This window comes from Phaseolus vulgaris, chromosome 3, assembly GCF_000499845.2.
Source record: "Phaseolus vulgaris cultivar G19833 chromosome 3, P. vulgaris v2.0, whole genome shotgun sequence".
Taxonomy (NCBI): Eukaryota; Viridiplantae; Streptophyta; class Magnoliopsida; order Fabales; family Fabaceae; genus Phaseolus; species Phaseolus vulgaris.
The window spans coordinates 9240422-9260384 of record NC_023757.2 but is presented as its reverse complement, the minus strand read 5'-3'; the positions used below and the strand labels follow the sequence as shown (position 1 = coordinate 9260384).

At 36.0% G+C, this 19963-nt stretch overlaps 2 protein-coding genes across 2 annotated transcripts; one reads left to right on the top strand and one right to left on the bottom strand.

Moving 5' to 3' along the window:
- Positions 1–6440: 6440 nt before the first annotated feature.
- On the bottom strand, positions 6441–9426 carry LOC137839068 (uncharacterized). The gene is made up of 4 exons (XM_068648195.1): positions 9195–9426; positions 8112–8333; positions 7393–7464; positions 6441–7282 (listed from the first exon to the last, which is right to left on the bottom strand). The coding sequence occupies exons 1-4, from the start codon at positions 9424–9426 to the stop codon at positions 6441–6443; spliced, it is 1368 nt and encodes a 455-aa protein (XP_068504296.1).
- A 1683-nt stretch (positions 9427–11109) lies between these two features.
- Positions 11110–14368, top strand: LOC137806581 (peptidyl-prolyl cis-trans isomerase FKBP62-like). Its single transcript, XM_068606783.1, has 11 exons — positions 11110–11620; positions 11849–12109; positions 12213–12287; positions 12382–12462; positions 12544–12738; positions 12859–12948; positions 13042–13217; positions 13307–13429; positions 13536–13682; positions 13779–13906; positions 14028–14368. The coding sequence occupies exons 1-11, from the start codon at positions 11356–11358 to the stop codon at positions 14194–14196; spliced, it is 1710 nt and encodes a 569-aa protein (XP_068462884.1). The 5' UTR covers positions 11110–11355; the 3' UTR covers positions 14197–14368.
- Positions 14369–19963: the final 5595 nt, after the last annotated feature.

Here is a 19963-nt window from a genome sequence, read left to right as displayed (position 1 = left end):
TCTCAACTTTTTGAAAAAATCAAATCTGTTCTTGTTAAAACCCAAATTTGTTTTACTGAATATATTCAAAGATATTTGTTATCAAATCTTAACAAACTTATTCATTGCATTTAAAGATTGGTCAAAGCATTAAAGACTGAAGTGTAATCAGTTAAAACATTTAAAGCTCAGTCCAAGCTTAAAAAGGTTTTTCTGTTATGGTACCAAAACAAACAATCGGTTGTTTCCACGAATCAATCGGTTGTTTTAGTTTTAACAGCTCAACCATTTGAAAAACAGTTTTCAACCTTTTCTAAAAACACCTAAGTATAAAACAATCGGTTGTTTCGACAAAACAATTGGTTGTTTTTCACTTAGTTTGAAAAACACTTTTCTTTTAAAAGATTGAGAATGCCTATGTTTTGGATTCAATCAAGAGTGGATTACATAAACAATCTACCCCAGATCCTATCTAAGACAGCTCAACAACAACAAGCACAACCAAGCCTTCAACATCCTTCAAAGGGTTTGGATTCTTCAAAGCTTGAACACCACTTGGTTCAACAACATCCTCCCTTGCCCCATGGGCTAGAGCGAGGTCGGTTACGAACCGTTCCCTTGGGTTAGAAACACCAAGGTTGGGAGTAGTTGTTGAACCAAGTGTGTTCAAGCTTTGAAGAATCCAAACCCTTTGAAGGTTGATGAAAGGCTAGATGTGCTTGTTGTTGCTGAGCTGTCTTTTAGATAGGATCTAGGTAGACTTTATGTATAATCCACTCTTGATTGAATCCAAAGCATAAGCATTCTCAAACCTTTTTAAAAGAAAAGTGTTTTTCAAACTAAGTGAAAAACAACCTGTTGTTTTGTCAAAACAACCAATTGTTTTATACTTAGGTGTTTTTAGAAAGGTTGAAAACTGTTTTTAAATAGTTGACTTGCTGTCAAACCAAAACAATCGATTGATTCGTGGAAACAACTGATTGTTTGTTTTGGGACCATAACAGAAAACTGATTTGTGCTTTGACTCAGCATTAAATGTTTTTCTAACTGTTTACGCTCCAGTTTTTAATGCTTTGACCAATCTTTAAATGCAATGCATAGTTTGTTAAGATTTTGTAACAAACAACAACTTTGATTATATACAGAAAAACAGATTTGAGTTTTTCAACTGATTTGAGATTTTCAAAAGTTGAGAATTGCTTAGAGATTGCATTGATCAAAGAGTGTGAGATAAGATTTTCATCTTGTATTGATTTCAGATTTGTTCTGTAACAAGTGTAATCCTTTGTACTATTGAAAGAAACTTTGTGTGTATTGCTGAGAAGTGTTGTGTGTTCTTGAGGGGATTAAGATCACCATTCTTAGTATTGTTGTGTTTGACCAAAGGAAGTGTGTGTCTTGAGGGGATCAAGGTCACTTCTTTGGTTGTGTTGTAAGTAATCTAGGGTTGATTGGTTAGTGGATTCCCTAGTGGTTTCTAGGAAGACTGGATGTAGCTCTGGGTTTAGAGTGAACCAGTATAAATCTATGCGTGCATTTTCTCTATCCTTTAACTCTTTAAATTCAGTTTTTATATTTGTGAACTGGTATAAACAACCGATTGTTTTTTTGGTGTTGTGCTTTTTGCTTTGTGTTTTGACAAACTGATTTCTTAATCAAGTTATTCTCAAAGTAATTTCATTCTAGGCTTAAAACTTTTTGAAAAACCTCTTTAAACCATTCACCCCCCCCCCCCCCCTCTAGTTTAAAGCCATACATTTCTAACAATTGGTATCAGAGCTTGGTTCTTGAAAGTTATTCAAGTTTGATCCGAAAATCTTTTTCTATAGATGGAAAACTATCTTTTGAGGAAGGTGCTTCAATCTACAAACCACCTTTATTCTGTGGATTGAATTACAAGTATTGGGAGGCCAGAATGAAAATCTTTGTGGAATCTATTGATCAAGGAATTTGGGATTCAATTGAGAATGGTCCTTTCATTCCAAAGTTTAAAAAGAATAGTTCTTTAATTGCAAAACCTTGGTCCCAATGGACCAATGAAGAATGTAAAATGGCCAAGCTTTATTGTACTGCTCAAAACATAATAGCTTCTGCACTAGATACTAATGAGTTTTTCAGGATATGAAAATGCAAAACTGCTAAAGAGATGTGGGACATACTCAAGGAAGCAAGGTCAAGAAGTCAAGCAAGAAGGAAGAGAAGGAAAAACAAGAAAAGCCTCAACCACTGCTTCATGGCCAAAAAGGATGATGCTCAAGTGGTGTAAGTTCATCTAACTCCTCAAACTCTGAAAACTATAGTCAATTGCTTCAAGCCTTTCAAGAAAGACATGAAGAAGCCAACCAATTGGCCCTCTTGAACAACCAGTTAAAGGGAATGAATAGTTGGCTTGAAAACAGAGTCAAAACATTGGAAGAGGAATTGGAAAATTCAAAAACAGATTTTGAAAACCTTGAAATTGTTTACAAAAACTCCTCTTGCAAGTGTAATACTCTTGTTTGTGAAAATTGCGAAAATCTTGAAAAGAAGGTTCCCTATCTTGTTAAAACTGTGGATAAGATTTCTAAAGGTCAATCAAACTTTGAGAATGTCTTGGCATCTCAAATTTGTGTTTTTGGAAAAGTTGGATTGGGTTTTAACCCACAAAACAAGCAAGATAGATTTTCAAAGTCATTTTAAAAAATGCTAGAAAAACAATTGATTGGACCATCGAAACAACCGGTTGTTACATGCCTCTACTGCATGAAAAAGGCCATTATGTGAGGTTCTGTAAAATAAAAAAATATGTTGTTCCTAGGGGCTTTATGAAGTGGATTCCTAAGTGTAGTAAAGGTTCAATTGATGAATGTAAACCAAATGGACCCACATTCATAAGGAGACCAAATCTTTGTACTTGAAAATCTTCTTTATAGGAAAACTTGGAGGAGAGCAAGTAACAATGGTACTTGGACAGTGGATGCTCCAAGCACATGACTGAGGACAAATCAAAGTTCCTGAGCATCTTCTTTAAGCAAGAAGGGCATGTCACCTATGGGGACAACAATAAGGGAAGGATTCTTGGGAGAGGATCCATAGGAGACAAAGATATCTTGGTCATCCATGATGTGCTCTAAGTAGAAGGATTAAAGCACAATCTGTTGAGCATTAGTCAACTGTGTGACAAGGGATATCAAGTGATGTTCAAGACAAACACATGTGAAATCTGTCTACCCAACACCAAAGAGGTAATGTTGGCAGGTAAGAGAATCAATAATGTTTATCTTCTAGATATCTCTTCACCATGTTCAATTGGTTGTCTTCTATCCAAGCAAGATGAGTCTTGGCTTTGGCATAGAAGAATTGCTCATATTCACATGAATCACTTGAACAAGTTAATTTCAAAGGATCTTGTGATTGGGCTAGCAAAGCTCAAGTTTGAGAAGGATCATATTTGTGAAGCTTGCCAAAAGGGAAAACAAGTGAAAAGCTCTTTTAAAATTAAAAATGTTGTTTCTTCTTTAAAACCTCTTGAGCTACTTCACATGGATCTTTTTGGACCTTCAAGAACTATGAGCCTTGGTGGAAATTACTATGCTCTTGTTATTGTTGATGATTTTTCTAGGTTCACTTGGACTTTCTTCTTGGAATCAAAAGTGATGCCTTTTCTGCATTCAAGAAGGTAGCAAGAAGGTTGCAAAATACAAAGAATAGCAACATAGGCTCAATAAGAAGCGATCATGAGGAGAATTTCAAAATGAAAAGTTCAGCAAGTTCTGTGAAAAGATGAGAATTCTGCATAATTTCTCTACTCCAAGAACTCCACAACAGAATTGGGTGGTAGAGAGAAAGAATAGGTCCCTTGAAGAGCTAGCTAGAACAATGCTTAATGAATCTTCTCTTCCTAAGTATTTTTGGGCTGATGCAGTTAGCACTTCGTGTTCTGTAATGAATAAAGTGCTAATTAGGCCTATTCTGAAGAAGACTCCTTATGAACTCTTCAATGGAAGGAAGCCTAACATCAATCATCTCAGAGTTTTCGGTTGCAGCTGTTTTGTTCTCAAAAATGGAAAGGAAAACCTAGGGAAGTTTGATGAAAAAGCTGATCTTGGCATCTTCATAGGGTATTCTCTCACAAGTCATGCATACAGAATCTACAACAAGAGGCTAATGACGGTAGAAGAGTTTGTTCATGTTGTCTTTGATGAGGTAGATCGCAGAAACATCCAAATCCTGAAGACCAGTGCTGAAGAGGATGAACAGAGCATCAGTTTGGAGAAGTGGGACATCAGTGCAGAAAAACAACCAATTGATTCGCAGAAACAACTGATTGAAATTATGCAACAAAGTGAGTTGCCCAATGAATGGAGGATTCCTAGAGATCTGTCAGTGGAAAACATCATAGGGCAGATAAAGGAAGGTGTCTCTACACGTAGCTCCATCTCAAACTTCTGCAGGCACACATCTTTTGTCTCTCAAATTGAACCAAAGTCAATTGAAGACAATTTGTTTTATTAAATGTTAGAGGCTATTTGTGAAGACAAATAGGGGGAGAATTGATTAATTATTGTGTATCTTTTTCTGAAACTGTTTAAATCTGTTGAAATCTCTGATATTAAAATTGTTTCTGCTGCTGCTGATAGAAACAACTGATTGTTTCGTGTAAACAACCGATTGTTTATATGAAAATATGCTTTCAAATGTGTGAAAATCTAACCTACTGCTGTAAGAAGCATTGGAATGTATATATGCTATTTTTTGCAGGTACTGCTTCAGATTCAATCAGATCTGACACAAGCACCAAGGATTTGTTTTCATCAAATAGGGGGAGATTGCTGAACCAAGTGTGCTCAACCTTTGAAGAATCCAAACCCTTTGAAGGTTGATGAAAGGCTAGATGTGCTTGTTGTTGCTGAGCTGTCTTTTAGATAGGATCTAGGTAGACTTTATGTATAATCCACTCTTGATTGAATCCAAAGCATAAGCATTCTCAAACCTTTTTAAAAGAAAAGTGTTTTTCAAACTAAGTGAAAAACAACCTGTTGTTTTGTCAAAACAACCGATTGTTTTATACTTAGGTATTTTTAGAAAGGTTGAAAACTGTTTTTAAATGGTTGACTTGCTGTCAAACCAAAACAACCAATTGATTTGTGGAAACAACCGATTGTTTGTTTTGGGACCATAACAGAAAACTATTTTGTGCTTTGACTCAGCATTAAATGTTTTTCTAACTGTTTACGCTCCAGTTTTTAATGCTTTGACCAATCTTTAAATGCAATGAATAGTTTGTTAAGATTTTGTAACAAACAACAACTTTGATTATATACAGAAAAACATATTTGAGTTTTTCAACTGATTTGAGATTTTGAAAAGTTGAGAATTGCTTAGAGATTGCATTGATCAAAGAGTGTGAGATAGGATTTTCATCTTGTATTGATTTCAGATTTGTTCTGTAACAAGTGTAATCCTTTGTACTATTGAAAGAAATTTTGTTTGTATTGCTGAGAAGTGTTGTGTGTTCTTGAGGGGATCAAGATCAGCATTCTTAGTGTTGTTGTGCTTGACCAAAGGAAGTGTGCGTCTTGAGGGGATCAAGGTCACTTCTTTGGTTGTGTTGTAAGTAATCTAGGGTTGATTGCTTAGTGGATTCCCCAGTGGTTTCTGGGAAGATTGGATGTAGCTCTGGGTTTAGAGTGAACTAGTATAAACCTCTGTGTGCATTTTCTCTATCCTTTAACTCTTTAAATTCAGTTTTTATATTTGTGAACTGGTATAAACAACTGATTGTTTCTGCAAAACAACTGATTGTTTTTCTGGTGCTGTGCTTTTTGCTTTGTGTTTTGACAAACTGATTTCTTAATCAAGTTATTCTCGAAGTAATTTCATTCTAGGCTTAAAACTTTTTGAAAAACCTCTTTAAACCATTCACCCCCTCTAGTTTAAAGCCATACATTGTAACAGTAGTATGATTCCTAAGTGAGTCTCCCTCTTGTGTGGGAGCACCAGGGACGAACAATATGGTTCACCAGTTAAATTCACTCTTGCCCTCACGAAGCAAGGTCTAGAACGGTGTGGTTCACCAGTGTTACTAACAAGGCATGCCCGTCGACCTGAAGAGGGCAGGGACGAGATCAGTAGGGAGACCTTTCCCTTATCTTGCAAGAAGAAAATCAAAAACAGCAGGAGGAGTTTTTCTTATCTTCGTATGAAAAAGATTAGGTTGGTTAAGGGTTTGTGTGCGCATCACTGTTACCTTTAAGATGTTGAAGATCGAAGAAGGAAAGGTCGAGCGGGCGGAGTAGAAGCGCGCTACCTAGAGTACGAGTATTCGTCAAAGGCGTTGTTAGTCAAAGTTAAGTACAAGTGAAGCAGCTAAGCAACCAAGACAAAAGCAGATTGAAGAAAGACAGATATTCATATATATGTGTGTGTGTGTGTGTAGAAATTACAAATTGTTCAGCGAATAAGTTATAAAGCAGGAGAAGCTACTCTCTGGGCATGAGCTGCCCATCAACGACCCACTCCGACTCTGCGAAAGGGGAAAGATCCACCTCAGGACGCACGCAGGCAAACTGAGCCATGGCATCTTGAAACCCCTTGCCATAAGCATCGGCAACGTCGTTGTTGAGCTCTTCTTTTGTTTGCTTGAAGAGCTCGACTTTCTCAGAAAGCTCCCCCTCCACCTGGCCCAGTTGGACTTCGCGTTGGGTGACCCTCTCCTCCAGCTTGGCCATCTTGGTCTGCATCTCCTCTACCTTCTCCTCCAGTTCAATCACTTTGTTGCGGAGAGGTAGGATCTTCGACTCAGACTGAAGAGCCTCCTGGGACTTCTCGAAGAGAAGCCTCTTAACTTCCTTCTCAGATTGCTGAAGGCTCATCAGCTCTTTGTTGAAGGCAGCTTCGCGTGTGGAGGAGACCTTAGTTAGGGAAGCTAACTCTTCCCTCAGCTTCGCCATCCCAGCTTGCAAATCTTGCACCTTTGATAGAGAGAGGCTAGATGCGATCAGATACTCCCCGAGGCCTTGAGCCACACGACTTTGGGTAGGATCCTCACTCAGGCTATTCATCACCTCTTGGTTTTGGAAGCATTTGAGAGCTTGCTGGAGGATGGCTGGAAGCTCAACGGCAGTAGGTGCTTGGTGGCCTTCAGAAGCATTCTCTCCCCCGCCTTCGAGCACAATAAGGTCTTGAGAGGAGGAGGCGCTTGGAGGGTTGTCCCTGAAGGATGGTGCGCGGCCATTAGTTGCTGAGTGCAATAACGCCTCGATGTCGACAACCCTTTGCCTCTTGAAGACAAGGCCCGAGTCGGTATCCTCGTCTTCTGTACCTGTGGCCACCACACCCCTTTAAGCCTATTGTCGTCGGGGGATGATTAAGAGGAGTTGGGAGCAGAGGTAGAAGGAGGAGGAGGATTTGCAGGGGTACTGGTACCCACACCGGTAGCCGCAGCCCTGCGCTTGGAAAGCAGCTCGAGTAGTTTTTTCTTTCTCTCCGCGTTAAGAGTCATGCCTGCACATAAATAAGAAAATATAAGAAACTAAACATGAAATTGAAAGGCGATGTGAAGTAGAAATAAAAGCAATACCAATGTAGGTCTTAAGAGCTTTAGCGCAGAATTCAAGCTTGATCAGCTTGGCGGTCAAACACCACTCCCAAGCCCGAAAGAAGTTTACGCATCTCACGATTGGGTGGGGTCAGGTCCTTGAGACTCCTAGGCCTTTCCAGACCAGGCTTCTCCACCCAATAAAGGGGGAATCCGTCTAGAAGGGTGGGTTCGTGGACGCTGCAGCTCACCTTGAAGAACATCTTCTTGAATCCTTTGTAGGATTACTGGAAGAGAGTTTGGAGAATTCTCCCTGCTACTTCATTAAAGCTCAGCCATAGCCTCTTGCTGGGATTCTTTGCTTCGAAGAAATATAAGAAGACATCCACGGAGGGCGTGTGGCCAAGGTGATTGCACAGAATGCTGAAGGCCCTCATAAAGGCCTAGTTGTTGGGATGTAGCTGGGCAGGGGCCAAATTAACCTCTGTGAGCAACGCGCGCTCGAACCCCGTCAATGGTAAGCAGAGCTTGACCCGCTTGAAAATGGTGGAGTACATGAAGAAAAAAGGACCTCCAGTCGGGTTCACGCAATCATCAGCGCACACGGGCTCACCTTTCTCACAAGGCAGAACGGATACATACGCGTCGTGCTCCCTCCCGAAGACACGACATTTCTCATCAGCTTCACCCTCCTTGTACGTTATGACGTCCTCGTTTGAGGTGTATTTGGAGGTTTCCGCTAAGAGCTCATTAGGGGCCCAGTGGTAGAGAGCTTTGTAGTTAACAGGAGGATGAGGGTTCAATGTTGTTTTGGTTCTGGCCATCTCGAGGAGAGCTAAAAAGGAAAAAAAGAGGAAGTAAGGGAGAAAACAAGGGTTTAGAAGAAGACGATAGCGCGACCCAGAAAACCCAGAAAAACAAAGATGCAAAGCGAAAAACAGAGGAAACGTAAAGGTGCAAAAAACCTAAAATGCAGAAAACATAAACAGTCCCAGAACAGTTCTAGCATGTTATGGGCAGCGAAATCGTAAAGCAAGAGCAAACGACAAGTAAAAATCATACCTTTGATCAAGTAAGGTCTGAGGGTCTGAGTTTTGAAAGAGGAAGAGTGAGCGTTTCGAACGAGAGAAATGTTTGAAAATGATTTGCTTAAGTGAAAGTAATGAAACAGTGAAGAGAGTGTAAGGGTTTAAAGGTTTAAACAGTGCACGAAGAAGTTCAAGCGCCACCAAGTCCCAGACGTTGATCTTGCCACGTGTACGCTGATTTAAAAAGTATTGTGAGCAGTCACTTCAGTGTATCATGACCTTTGCTGGAATAAGTATCATGTTTATGTTAGGAGCTACTAATTGAGGCTTGTGCTTGTAAAGCTTGTTCAATTGGTTTTTCAATCTTATTGTCATTCATCTGCTGCTCATGCGCTGTAGGGAACCAGACAATAACCTTACTGTCATTTTTTAAATGTCATTGGTCTCTTTAATTGTGACAACAACATGTTCAAATCTGGGAGTTAAAGATCTCAAAATATTCTCCACCTTTGCCTGCTCCGAATGTGTTTCACCATTGGTCTTCATCTGATTTGTTAAGGCAAAAACTTTATTTATATATACATCAACAGTCTATGTGGTTTCCATCTGCAACAATTCATATTGGCATCTTAAGGTTTGAAGACGCACCCTTTTTATCTCGTCATCACCTTTATAATTGGTTGACAAAATGATCCAAGCCTCACTTGCAGTTGTTGCTCCTTCTATCTGCTCAAATGTCTCGTCATTCATCCCTTGATGAATGAGATACAAAGTCTTATTGTCCTTCTTCTTCTGATCACGATGTGCTACTCGTTGCGCCTCAGTTGCATTAGCAGCTAATGCAGACACTCCACCCTCAATGACATCCCATAACTCATGATAATCAAACAAAACTCTCATCTGCACACACCACCGATTGTAATTTTTTTTCCATCAAGGATGGGGACCAATAATTGGGTAGAATTCATGATAACAGACTGGCTCTAATACCAGTTGTAGGAACTAATTGAAGAAAATAAGAGAAGACAAAAGGTTGTAGAAACTGATTGAACGTAATTGCAAAAGTTGCAAAACTGCTAAACTGATTCCTATTCATTTTGATTTATTTCAAAAATATATATAATAAAATTACAATTACTGGAAGCTATAAAATAGGAATACTAACAGGCCTGTAAACTGACCATTAATGCAATAATACGGTAAAATAGTTTAAGGGTAATAAAATCATAATTAATAATAATAAAATCAGAATTAATAACCAACAATTTTTGTTTTCAAAACTCTCTTCTACATATTTTGTTGAGAGGAGCCGAATCCACTATGCGAATTTTTTTCAATGAAGGCACTTTGGAACTATGTTTAAAGAGGCTAAGGTACTCTTCTACCAAGTATCCTAAACTAAAGTTTGGACGTTACACAAGTCATCTCATATTTTAGGGAAGAGAGCTATTGTGTTGATAAATTGACTTCTATAAGTTTAAAGAATAATTTAAAGTATAAATAGTATAATAAATGTCATCTAGTCTTGCTCTTAACTTCTTTTATAATAGGTTTCAACTCCCTGTGTTTTGCTTGACTTTGGTTTCTATTTGGAGTATCCTCTGTATTTTCCTTACATTCGATGTTTTCTCCTGTATTTTTATTTGTTCTTTTTCTTTAATAATATATTTTATGTGATATAATATGATTGTTAACTTTTAAAGTATCACCGTGACGTATCAAATTCCATATTGATGCCTAACGAAGAAAAAACAATTCTCCTTCATAAACATAATTTTTTTAACAATTAAAATCAATTTATACATAACCTAAATTCTAGAAGTTATCATGTAAAAATTTAGTATGCTTTTTAATTCATATATAAATTAATTTTAGTTATAAAAAATTAATTTCTTTTCCAAAAAATTACTCAAAAACTAAATTAAATTAGACAAACAACATCCATAGCATTAGAATATATAGTGGAATCTTTCTATTTAGTGTACACCCTTTTTTTCATGATTTTGTATTTAAGGATCACTACTTTCTGCATATATAATGGCTAACTTTTTTTCTACAACCATTTTATTCAACTTTTATTTTTCAATATTTTATATATGAAACAAATAAAATAGAAAAATTAATTAAACTATATTTTAAAATTTAATTTTTCCTTTACCTATAACTTTTCCATTATAATGTTTAATCATGATTCAAATTATTTTTTCAAAATTTTCAAAATATGATCCCGTATGAGAACTAATGTATTTTCGGTAGTAATGACTATTTTTGTTTTGGATAAACTTAAGATAGTAAAAAGTAAATTTTTTGTTTAAAATTTAGATAATTCTTAGAAGCAAAGTCATTCCAAGTGAGTAATTACTGGTTTTGCATTCTTCTACAAAGAATTCAACTATTCATCAACTGAATATTTTTAGTAAAGAAATAATTATAATTAAACAAACAAAGGAAAGAACTGTTCAACGTTCAGTTAGATTCTGTTCGGAAAATAACGAACAACTGCATTATTGTCGGATCGTTAGATTTAAAAAAAAAAAAAAAAAACTTGCTTCTATATGTTGAAATTGAGACTTCATCATCATTATCACATTAACAATAAGAAAACAAATAAATGGAATTGACATGATAATTCTGGAACCATCTTCACAACTTTGGCTTATAGAAATCTCTAGACACGTTCTCTTCTTTCACCCCTACCTATATATATACATAACAACTTCCTGTGATCGTGTAAAAAACATAAAAACGTTTCCTGTGTTGGTGTGATTTCTGAGCTGTGAGCTCTTACTTCTTTAGTAGGCATTTGTTTTGTTAGCTTGTTGGTAAGCCATGGATGAGGATTTCGAGTTCCCAAGTGCTGGCAGCATGGAAATGCCTGATGAGGAAATGGAGAGTTCGATCCTTAAGGTGGGGGAGGAGAAGGAGATTGGGAAAATGGGCCTGAAGAAGAAGCTGCTGAAGGAAGGTGAAGGTTGGGACAGCCCCAACAGTGGAGACCAAGTTGAAGTGCATTATACTGGAACCTTGCTTGATGGAACCCATTTTGATTCTAGCCGTGATAGGGGTACACCTTTCAGGTTCAACCTTGGCCAAGGTACAGAGTCATTCATCAATGTTTCACCCTCGTCCTCTAATTTTGTTTTTAAAATTACTAGAGTTTCATTATCTATTTTTGCAATAATTGTGTTGGGAATTATTATTAGAGTGAGTATTAGAGGATAAAGTCAATAAATTCAATCACTTTTATCTTTGTCATAATGCAATTAATCTTAAATGATTAATGATGATAACTATGATAATGAATGCTTTGTGACTTGATTAGGGCAAGTGATCAAGGGATGGGATGAAGGTATTAAAACTATGAAGAAAGGTGAGAATGCCCTTTTCACAATACCCCCAGAATTGGCTTATGGAGAGTCTGGATCTCCTCCCACTATCCCCCCCAATGCAACTCTGCAGTTTGATGTGGAATTGCTGTCTTGGACAAGTGTGAAGGACATATGCAAGGATGGAGGAATATTGAAGAACATAATTACTGAAGGGGAGAAATGGGATAATCCTAAGGACCTGGATGAAGTGTTTGGTACGGAACTCTATCTTTTTTTGTCTTTGAGAGTCACCTGTTTCAGAACCTTGTTGTGCAGTATTGTCTAGAAGTTTCTTAATTTTTTTCTCCTTTTCTGCAGTCAAATATGAAGCTCGGCTTGAAGATGGAACAGTCATTTCAAAATCTGATGGGGTGGAGTTCACTGTGGAAGAGGGTCAGACTCATACTTTGCAAAATTCAATTTCTTTTTCTTTACGATGTAGTTGGATTCTGATGGAAGTAACAATCTCACGACTATTTTCATACAGGGTATTTCTGTCGTGCTTTGGCTAAGGCTGTGAAAACAATGAAGAAGGGAGAGAAAGTTCTCTTGAATGTGAAGCCACAATGTGAGTTAGAGTTTTACTATCAGCAATATCTGAGTAGAAAATTTTGCTTGTGCAAGTTTATTGACATTCAAAGTTTTACAGATGCATTTGGTGAGAGTGGAAGGCCAGCATCAGGAGAAGAAGGTGCCGTACCTCCAAATGCTTCGCTTGAAGTGGATCTTGAGTTGGTCTCGTGGAAGAGCGTGTCTGACATTACCAAAGATGGGAAGGTTCTCAAGAAAACTTTGAAGGAAGGAGAGGGATATGAACGGCCAAACGATGGAGCTGTAGTTCAAGGTATAGTTTTCTAGGAACCTTACATTTCTGATATAATCTTATCAAATCTTCTCTTTCTTTATTAAATGTTTTGTGTGTTGGATGGGAAATTGAAGAGATACATTAATTCCTTTGCTGCAGTGAAACTGATTGGCAAGCTACAAGATGGAACTGTTTTCATTAAGAAGGGCTATGGCGATGAACAGCCATTCGAGTTCAAAATTGATGAAGGTGAGTTTAACAATCATATTAACCTCTTGAATCATAAGTCCCTTTTTGCTTACATTGCTACTTACTAAGCTGTATATTTGATGGACCATGTAGAACAAGTAATTGATGGGCTTGAAAAAGCTGTGAAGAACATGAAGAAGGGTGAAATTGCATTGCTGATCATACAACCCGAATATGCTTTTGGTCCATCTGGGTCCCCTCAGGAATTGGCTATTATTCCTCCTAATTCAACACTGTACTATGAAGTTGAGCTGCTTTCCTTTGTAAAGGTGAGAGAGCTATGTCTTCACTTTTTTAAAGGATCTTTTAGATTCAAACAAGTTCGACTTGAATTACTGAAAATGGGGGTGCGATGCAGGAGAAGGAATCATGGGATCTGAATACACCAGAGAAGATAGAGGGAGCTGGGAAGAAAAAGGAAGAAGGGAATGCTTTATTTAAGGTTGGAAAATATGAGAGAGCGTCAAAGAGATATGAAAAGGTATCCCTATTAGTATCAATAGCTTTTATTTATGTTACTTGGCTATTGACAGTTATCTGTGGTATTAGATGAATAACAACAGCTGTTTGTTCTCCCATGATTACAGGCCATGAAATTTATTGAGTATGATTCCTCCTTCGGTGATGAAGAGAAACAGCAATCCAAGGCATTGAAAATCACATGCAATCTCAATAATGCAGCCTGTAAGTTGAAGCTAAAGGACTACAAACAGGCAGAGAAGTTGTGTACAAAGGTACTTTTTCTATTCAGCCTAAAGCTGTTTCTTGTTTTTCCATAGCTGAATTCAGAAAATCAAAATGGAATAGCTTGAATCGTGAATATCATGTAGGTGTTGGAGCTTGATAGTAGAAATGTAAAAGCATTGTACCGGAGGGCACAAGCATATCTTCATCTTGTGGACTTGGATCTAGCTGAGATGGACATTAAGAAAGCCCTGGAGATTGAGCCAGAGAACAGGTATGTCCTTGTTCCGAGTGTGATCAACTTGAATATATGCAGTTATATACATAGTTACATAGAGACAACACTGTAGTAGCTGTCATAATACATAATTGAGTTTGTTGGATGATATAATCAGGGATGTGAAGATGGAGTACAAACTTTTGAAGCAGAAAGTGAGAGAATACAACAAGAAGGATGCACAGTTCTATGGCATCATGTTTGCTAAAATGAATAAACTGGAAGAAGCAAGAACAGCAACAGCAAAGCAGGAACCTGTGCCAATGACTATTGACAGTAAAGCTTAATCTGGAGTTATCGTTTTCGATTACTAATACGATATTCTAATTATTGTGTCGTCTCAAGGCTTGTCCCTATAAGTAGCTTTGCTCATGTCTTGTGTGATTTTCATATGAAGAATACATATAGTCTTCAACCTATGATGATTAATAAGAAATGAAGTAAAACAAGTTTTGGTAATTTTAAATGTCTACTACTACCCTGAATTTCTGAGATAAAGAGTTTAGTTTTTAAACTTTCCAAGGTATCAACAACAGTCCTTTTCCGTACGAAACGTGAAAGTCTGGTGGACACAATAATCAACCTTTCAAGTAATTGTTTACAAACTCATTCTTGTCAGCCAAGTTTCATATAACAATCTTGGTAAGAATTTTTTTCTTGACTCTATTGCTTCTTGGTGATTGTTATCTCCTAATTATGCTCGTAATTATGGAACATTTTGTTTCATATATTTATTTTACCATCAGCTCACTATAATAATAGGGATTCAAAACAAGTTTGAGAGGAAATTGAAACTTTATTATTGTGAACCTGGTTAATTAGTAGAATAGAACATACTATGTAGCATGATAATTGAATCAAGATATAAGTAGCATATTAGATAACTTGTAAATTATTTTGTATCTTAAATCGAGATATAAGTAGTATATCAAATAACTGATATTTTGAATCATGAAATTCATAAATATTAAAAAAAATATAATATATAATTAAATATATAAAATATTTAAACATATAAAGATACAATTAATAACAAATTAATCTCATTTTATTTTGAATGTTGTATTATATATTCATATATATACTATATAATTTCAATAAAAACAATGTGGTTGTTGTATAATTCTCATAACCATGATTATATGTTACTAAACAAATTTTTATATTACAACGATTCAGAATACATAATTTCAATATCGCAATATAGTTGTTGTATAATTCCTATAACCATGATTATATGCTACTAAATAAATAAATTTTTATAATATAACCATTCAAAATATAAATGTTGTTTGTTGTTGGTACTACTAATTATTGTTAGTTATTGTTTGTACATAGGAAATAATCTCAAAAACAAAAAATAGTGTTTTATTATAGTCATTTACAATTCATTGTCTTTCTCTCCAACATCTACATCATTCAAGTCATCTTCATTTTCAATTAAAAGTTCTATTTTAATGTCTTCATCATTTTTTATTATGGATTTTTCATTTTTATTGATCTTGAAATTTAAATTTCTAGGACCTATATTAATAAAAAAAACAAATAAATTTGAATTAGTTCTAGACTAAACTTTCAAATTTTAAGTTGTAAAGTTTTTAAAATTGTAAAATTTTTAAATAAAAATAATTATCTCTTTTTTTTTCTTGTTTAGAACTTCATCTTCAACATCAAACATTTACGTACATCCATTTAAAAGGAACTAATAATAGACAAACAAAGATATTTTTTAGTTATCCATTTCATTATCCGAGTCAATATTTAATAAACATATAAGATCATAAGTTTTTCTCTTTTCTTCTCTACTCTTTTGTCTTATCTCAAATTGAAGATTGTACTTTATATACAAAAAGCATTTAATTTTTTGTTTTAACTTATTTCTTCTCTTAGTATGCACTTGGTTAAATGTGTTCTAGTTTTTTTCACGATCTATTGCACTATATGTGAGGCTCAAAATTTTCATGGCTACCTTTTGTAACGTTTTACATTCTTCCCATAACTTTCCCACTCTCTCATCAAAGAGTTGTCAAAACAAAAAGGTATTCAATTATAATGTAATCAAAATTTTATAAAGCATAAGAATGGTTATGAGTAATTTAATTACCAAGTTATTTCATATTTTTAGTCTCTATTGTCATGTCCATTCCAAAAGTTCCTTTTAGCTCTCTTGAACTTTTTAAGTTGTTGATCAATTGAAACTCTTGTTCTTACATCCAAAATCATTATTTGAAATGTTTCATATAAACCAACCAACGTTTCACTATTCCAATTGAATTTTTTGTCATAATGATATCTAACACAATAAAAAATAAGTTAATAGAACAAAGTACATAATGTTACTTAGTAGGACGAATTTATATGTAATTTAGCTTACCTAGAATTAAAATAATAGGTTGCAGCATGGAGAGACCTATGTAATTGTAAATACCACCTAGTGTTAATAATTTTCCACACCTTCTTATACCTTGTTTCTTACTAGCATTGCATCACCGTTTACAAGCCTCAACACTTTTACAATCAGATTCACAAATTTAAGGCAATATGTGATTGATTTTCAAAATTTGTCATTACTTAACACTAGATTCATCACTTGCTTAGCCACATTTTTAGTAACATGTGGACTAGTACCCCATTCCTCTAAAGCAAACATTAATCTAATATCATTTTTTTTTGTTTAATACAATTTAATGTAAGATAAGAAATAGCAAAATGTGTGACAGTTGGTCTTGCTAATTCCCTTCCATTTTAGAGAACTTTTTATACAAATTAAAAACCTATGTGTGCCTATATACGTAAGTGGTGATATTATTTTACATTGTCAATGGTGTTGTAAAATACAAGAAGCTCTCCAATATCCTCAATAATTAGATCAAGATAATGGGTTGCACAAGGTTCTTTTTGGTTCTTTTTTCCATTAACATTCTACTTGGTCAATATGCTCTTCTCCAATTTCATCCACTATGTTATCCAACAACTCATTCATTTTTTTGCCATCTTTTATAACATCACTAATATCATTAGATTTCAAAAAAAATAGTACTACTTGGATTGTTAACATGAAAATTAGTGAGTGATCTTCCTTTCCCATTTGTTCAACCATCACACATCAATGTGCATCCCCATTTCTCCCAAACTCTCTTATATTTTTTTAGACATTTTTGTACATTATCCACAAATTTTTTCAGATACGAAACTTTTACCTCATGATAAGAAGGGAACTTTAAACCTTTCTCATACTCTCCAACAACCTTTAGCATTTGGATGAAAAGAGACTTCTTACCTGATTAAATGGAAATGCATTACCGCATAAATGTAGTTGCAAACTTCTTGAATTACATCTTACCTATTTTTATAAGATATATTCCCTGTCATTTGATGGAGATCATTATTTTCTCTTGCTACTTCTTTTGTAACTTTTGCAGAATACAAGTTCAACTCCTCCTTACATTTTTCTTTATTTTCCAACAGCTTCGAAAATATCTTCTTCACATCATTTCTGTAGTGGCTTCTCGGATAAACCTGGGCTCAGGAGCTTCTCGGCCTTCTCTCCTAGTTTCACTTCTTCTAGACGATCGTTCGTACCTCCTTATACATAGAGAGTTTGTGTGTGACTACCTCAAGATTTACCCCCGGCATATCGATTGCGGTTCGCGCAAAGGGGTCAACATTCTCTTTGGGTGTTTGTTGAATTGCCTCTACATCGACCTTGGATAACAATGCCTCTGTTCCTCGTCTTGTAGAGGAACCAGTCGGAGATCCTCACGAGTCGCGCTTCATTGATCCAACGGTTGAGGTCAACTAGAGTGATTGTGTGCTCCCGTAGTGGGGATTTTGACTTTTCTCGCAGGGATCTCCATTCCTCTTGTAAAGACCTTCGTTCTTGTGAGTGTCCCCGGTTAGAAAAGATGGCTTTAAACTAGAGGGGGTGAATGGTTTAAAGGGGTTTTTGCAAACTTTTCAAAGCTAGAATGAACTTATTTCAGAAACCAATTGATTCAGCAATTCAGTTAGCCAAAACAGCAAGCAAAACTGTTATACTTAGAAAAAAACAATCGGTTGTTTCTTCGCAACAATCGGTTGTTTATACCAGCAAAGAACAAACAAACTGAATTTAAAGAGTTAGGGATAGAGAGATTGTACACAGTTGTTTATACTGGTTCACTCCAAACTAGAGCTACATCCAGTCTTCTCAGAAACCTTGAGGATATCCACTAAGCAATCACCACTTGATCACTTACACCAAAACCAAGAGAATGACCTTGAACACCTCAAGAAACACACTCTCCTTGGCCAACACTAAGATTGTTGATCTTGAACACCTCAAGAACACACGCCAATCTCAGCAAAACACACACACGAATTGTTCAGCAGTTTACAAAGATTACACTTGTTACAGATGAATATCTGAAATCAATACAAGCAGAATCCTATTCAGCACCTTGATCAATCTCTCAACTCTTAAGCAATCTCAGAACTCTTTGAAAAACTCTTAGATCAAAACTTTGTTTCAAGATATTTAAAACATTAAAACAGTTTTTCAGAATATATCTAAGAATATAGTTTGTTATCAAATCTTAACAAACTCTTAATTGCATTTAAAACAGATTGGTCAAAGCATTTAATGACTGGAGCATATTCAGTTAAAGCATTTAAAGCTCAGTCAAAGAAAACAATTTTTTTTTCTGTTATGGTTTTAAAACAAACAATCGATTGTTTCCTCGAATCAATCGATTGTTTTGTTACTTAACAAAATCATCATTCAAAAACAGTTTTCAAACTTTCTCAAAACACCTAAGTGTAAACAATCGGTTGTTTCGACAAAACAATCGGTTGTTTCAACTTAGTTTGAAAAACATTTTGCTTTGATAAAATTGAGATGCTTATTGCTTTGAGATTTAATCTAAGGGTTGATTACAACATTGAACTACCCCAGAACAAAGCTTAAACCAGCACAGCAGCATCAAGCAAAGCAGAGGCTTCATCATCCTTCAAAGGATTTGGATTCATCAAAACATTGAACACCACTTGGTTCAACATCCCCGATTTGTCCAAGTCGAGTCCCTTCTGGTTGGTTCTACCCTTAAGCTCGCCACGTAGCATTCCTGTGCAACCTTCTGATCTACGTGGATGATTAAAATATCTCCAAATACTGAGGGAAACTTCATTGTTAAGTGCGAAGTTGATACGATTGCTCCCAAGTGATTGAGAGACGACCATCCCAACAAGATGTTGTAAGATGTGTTAGCCTCCACCATCAAGTATCGTATCTTGATTGTTTGACTTGTTTTGCCTTCACCAAATTTGTTGTACAAATCGATGTAACCCTAGGTATCTAATCATTCTCTCGAGAAGCCAACAATCTGGTCAACATATGGTTGCATATTTGATTATGGAATCTTCATCTTTTTAAAGATCTTCTGTATAGAATGTCGAGTGAACTCCCTTGGTTGACCAGGGTCTTTATTATTGAGAAGTTATCAATATCCACCATTATAACCATAGGATCATCCTATGTTAGGTCGATTGCCTTGAAATCTTCATCAATGAAAGTGATGGGAGGCATTTAGAAGGGTATACTTCGTGAACCTACAGTACGATTCTTTTTGTATTTATCACTCCGACCGAAAGTATATCAGTCGATTCTCTCCCTTTCCTTCTCTTTTCCCTTCTCGCCTATTGTCTCTACTCTTGCTTGATTTCTGTACTCCCCCAGCTCTTCCAACTGCATGAACTTCGCTGCTCATTGTCGAAACTCATTTAAATTTGAGGTCGACTTCTTGCACAAGTTGTCGGCAAACAGTCCCGATTACAGGGTCGTGACCATATAGTGTAGGGCCACATTTAGACTCAGATTCTAGATGTTTAGGATCACCTTATTGAATCTTTCCATGAACAACCAAAGAGACTCTCCCTTCTCCTGATAGATGTTAACAAGTGCAATGAAAGTCAGGTGGTGTGGTCGACTTGTTGTGAACTACATTTCGAACTTATTCATCAAGGTTTTGAAACGGTCAATGAAGTTCACAGGGAGTATAGTGAACCAACTGAGGGTTT

Coding starts and splice junctions, on each gene's coding strand:
- LOC137806581 (XM_068606783.1), top strand. CDS start 11,356: ATGGATGAGGATTTCGAGTTCCCAAGTGCTGGCAGCATGGAAATGCCT. Junction 12,463..12,543: donor CTTGAATGTGAAGCCACAAT/GTGAGTTAGAGT, acceptor AAAGTTTTACAG/ATGCATTTGGTGAGAGTGGA. Junction 13,907..14,027: donor GAGATTGAGCCAGAGAACAG/GTATGTCCTTGT, acceptor TGATATAATCAG/GGATGTGAAGATGGAGTACA.
- LOC137839068 (XM_068648195.1), bottom strand. CDS start 9,426: ATGAGAGTTTTGTTTGATTATCATGAGTTATGGGATGTCATTGAGGGT. Junction 8,334..9,194: donor TTTGTCAACCAATTATAAAG/GTGATGACGAGA, acceptor TTTCCTTTTTAG/CTCTCCTCGAGATGGCCAGA. Junction 7,283..7,392: donor GCGCAGGGCTGCGGCTACCG/GTGTGGGTACCA, acceptor TGGTGGCCACAG/GTACAGAAGACGAGGATACC.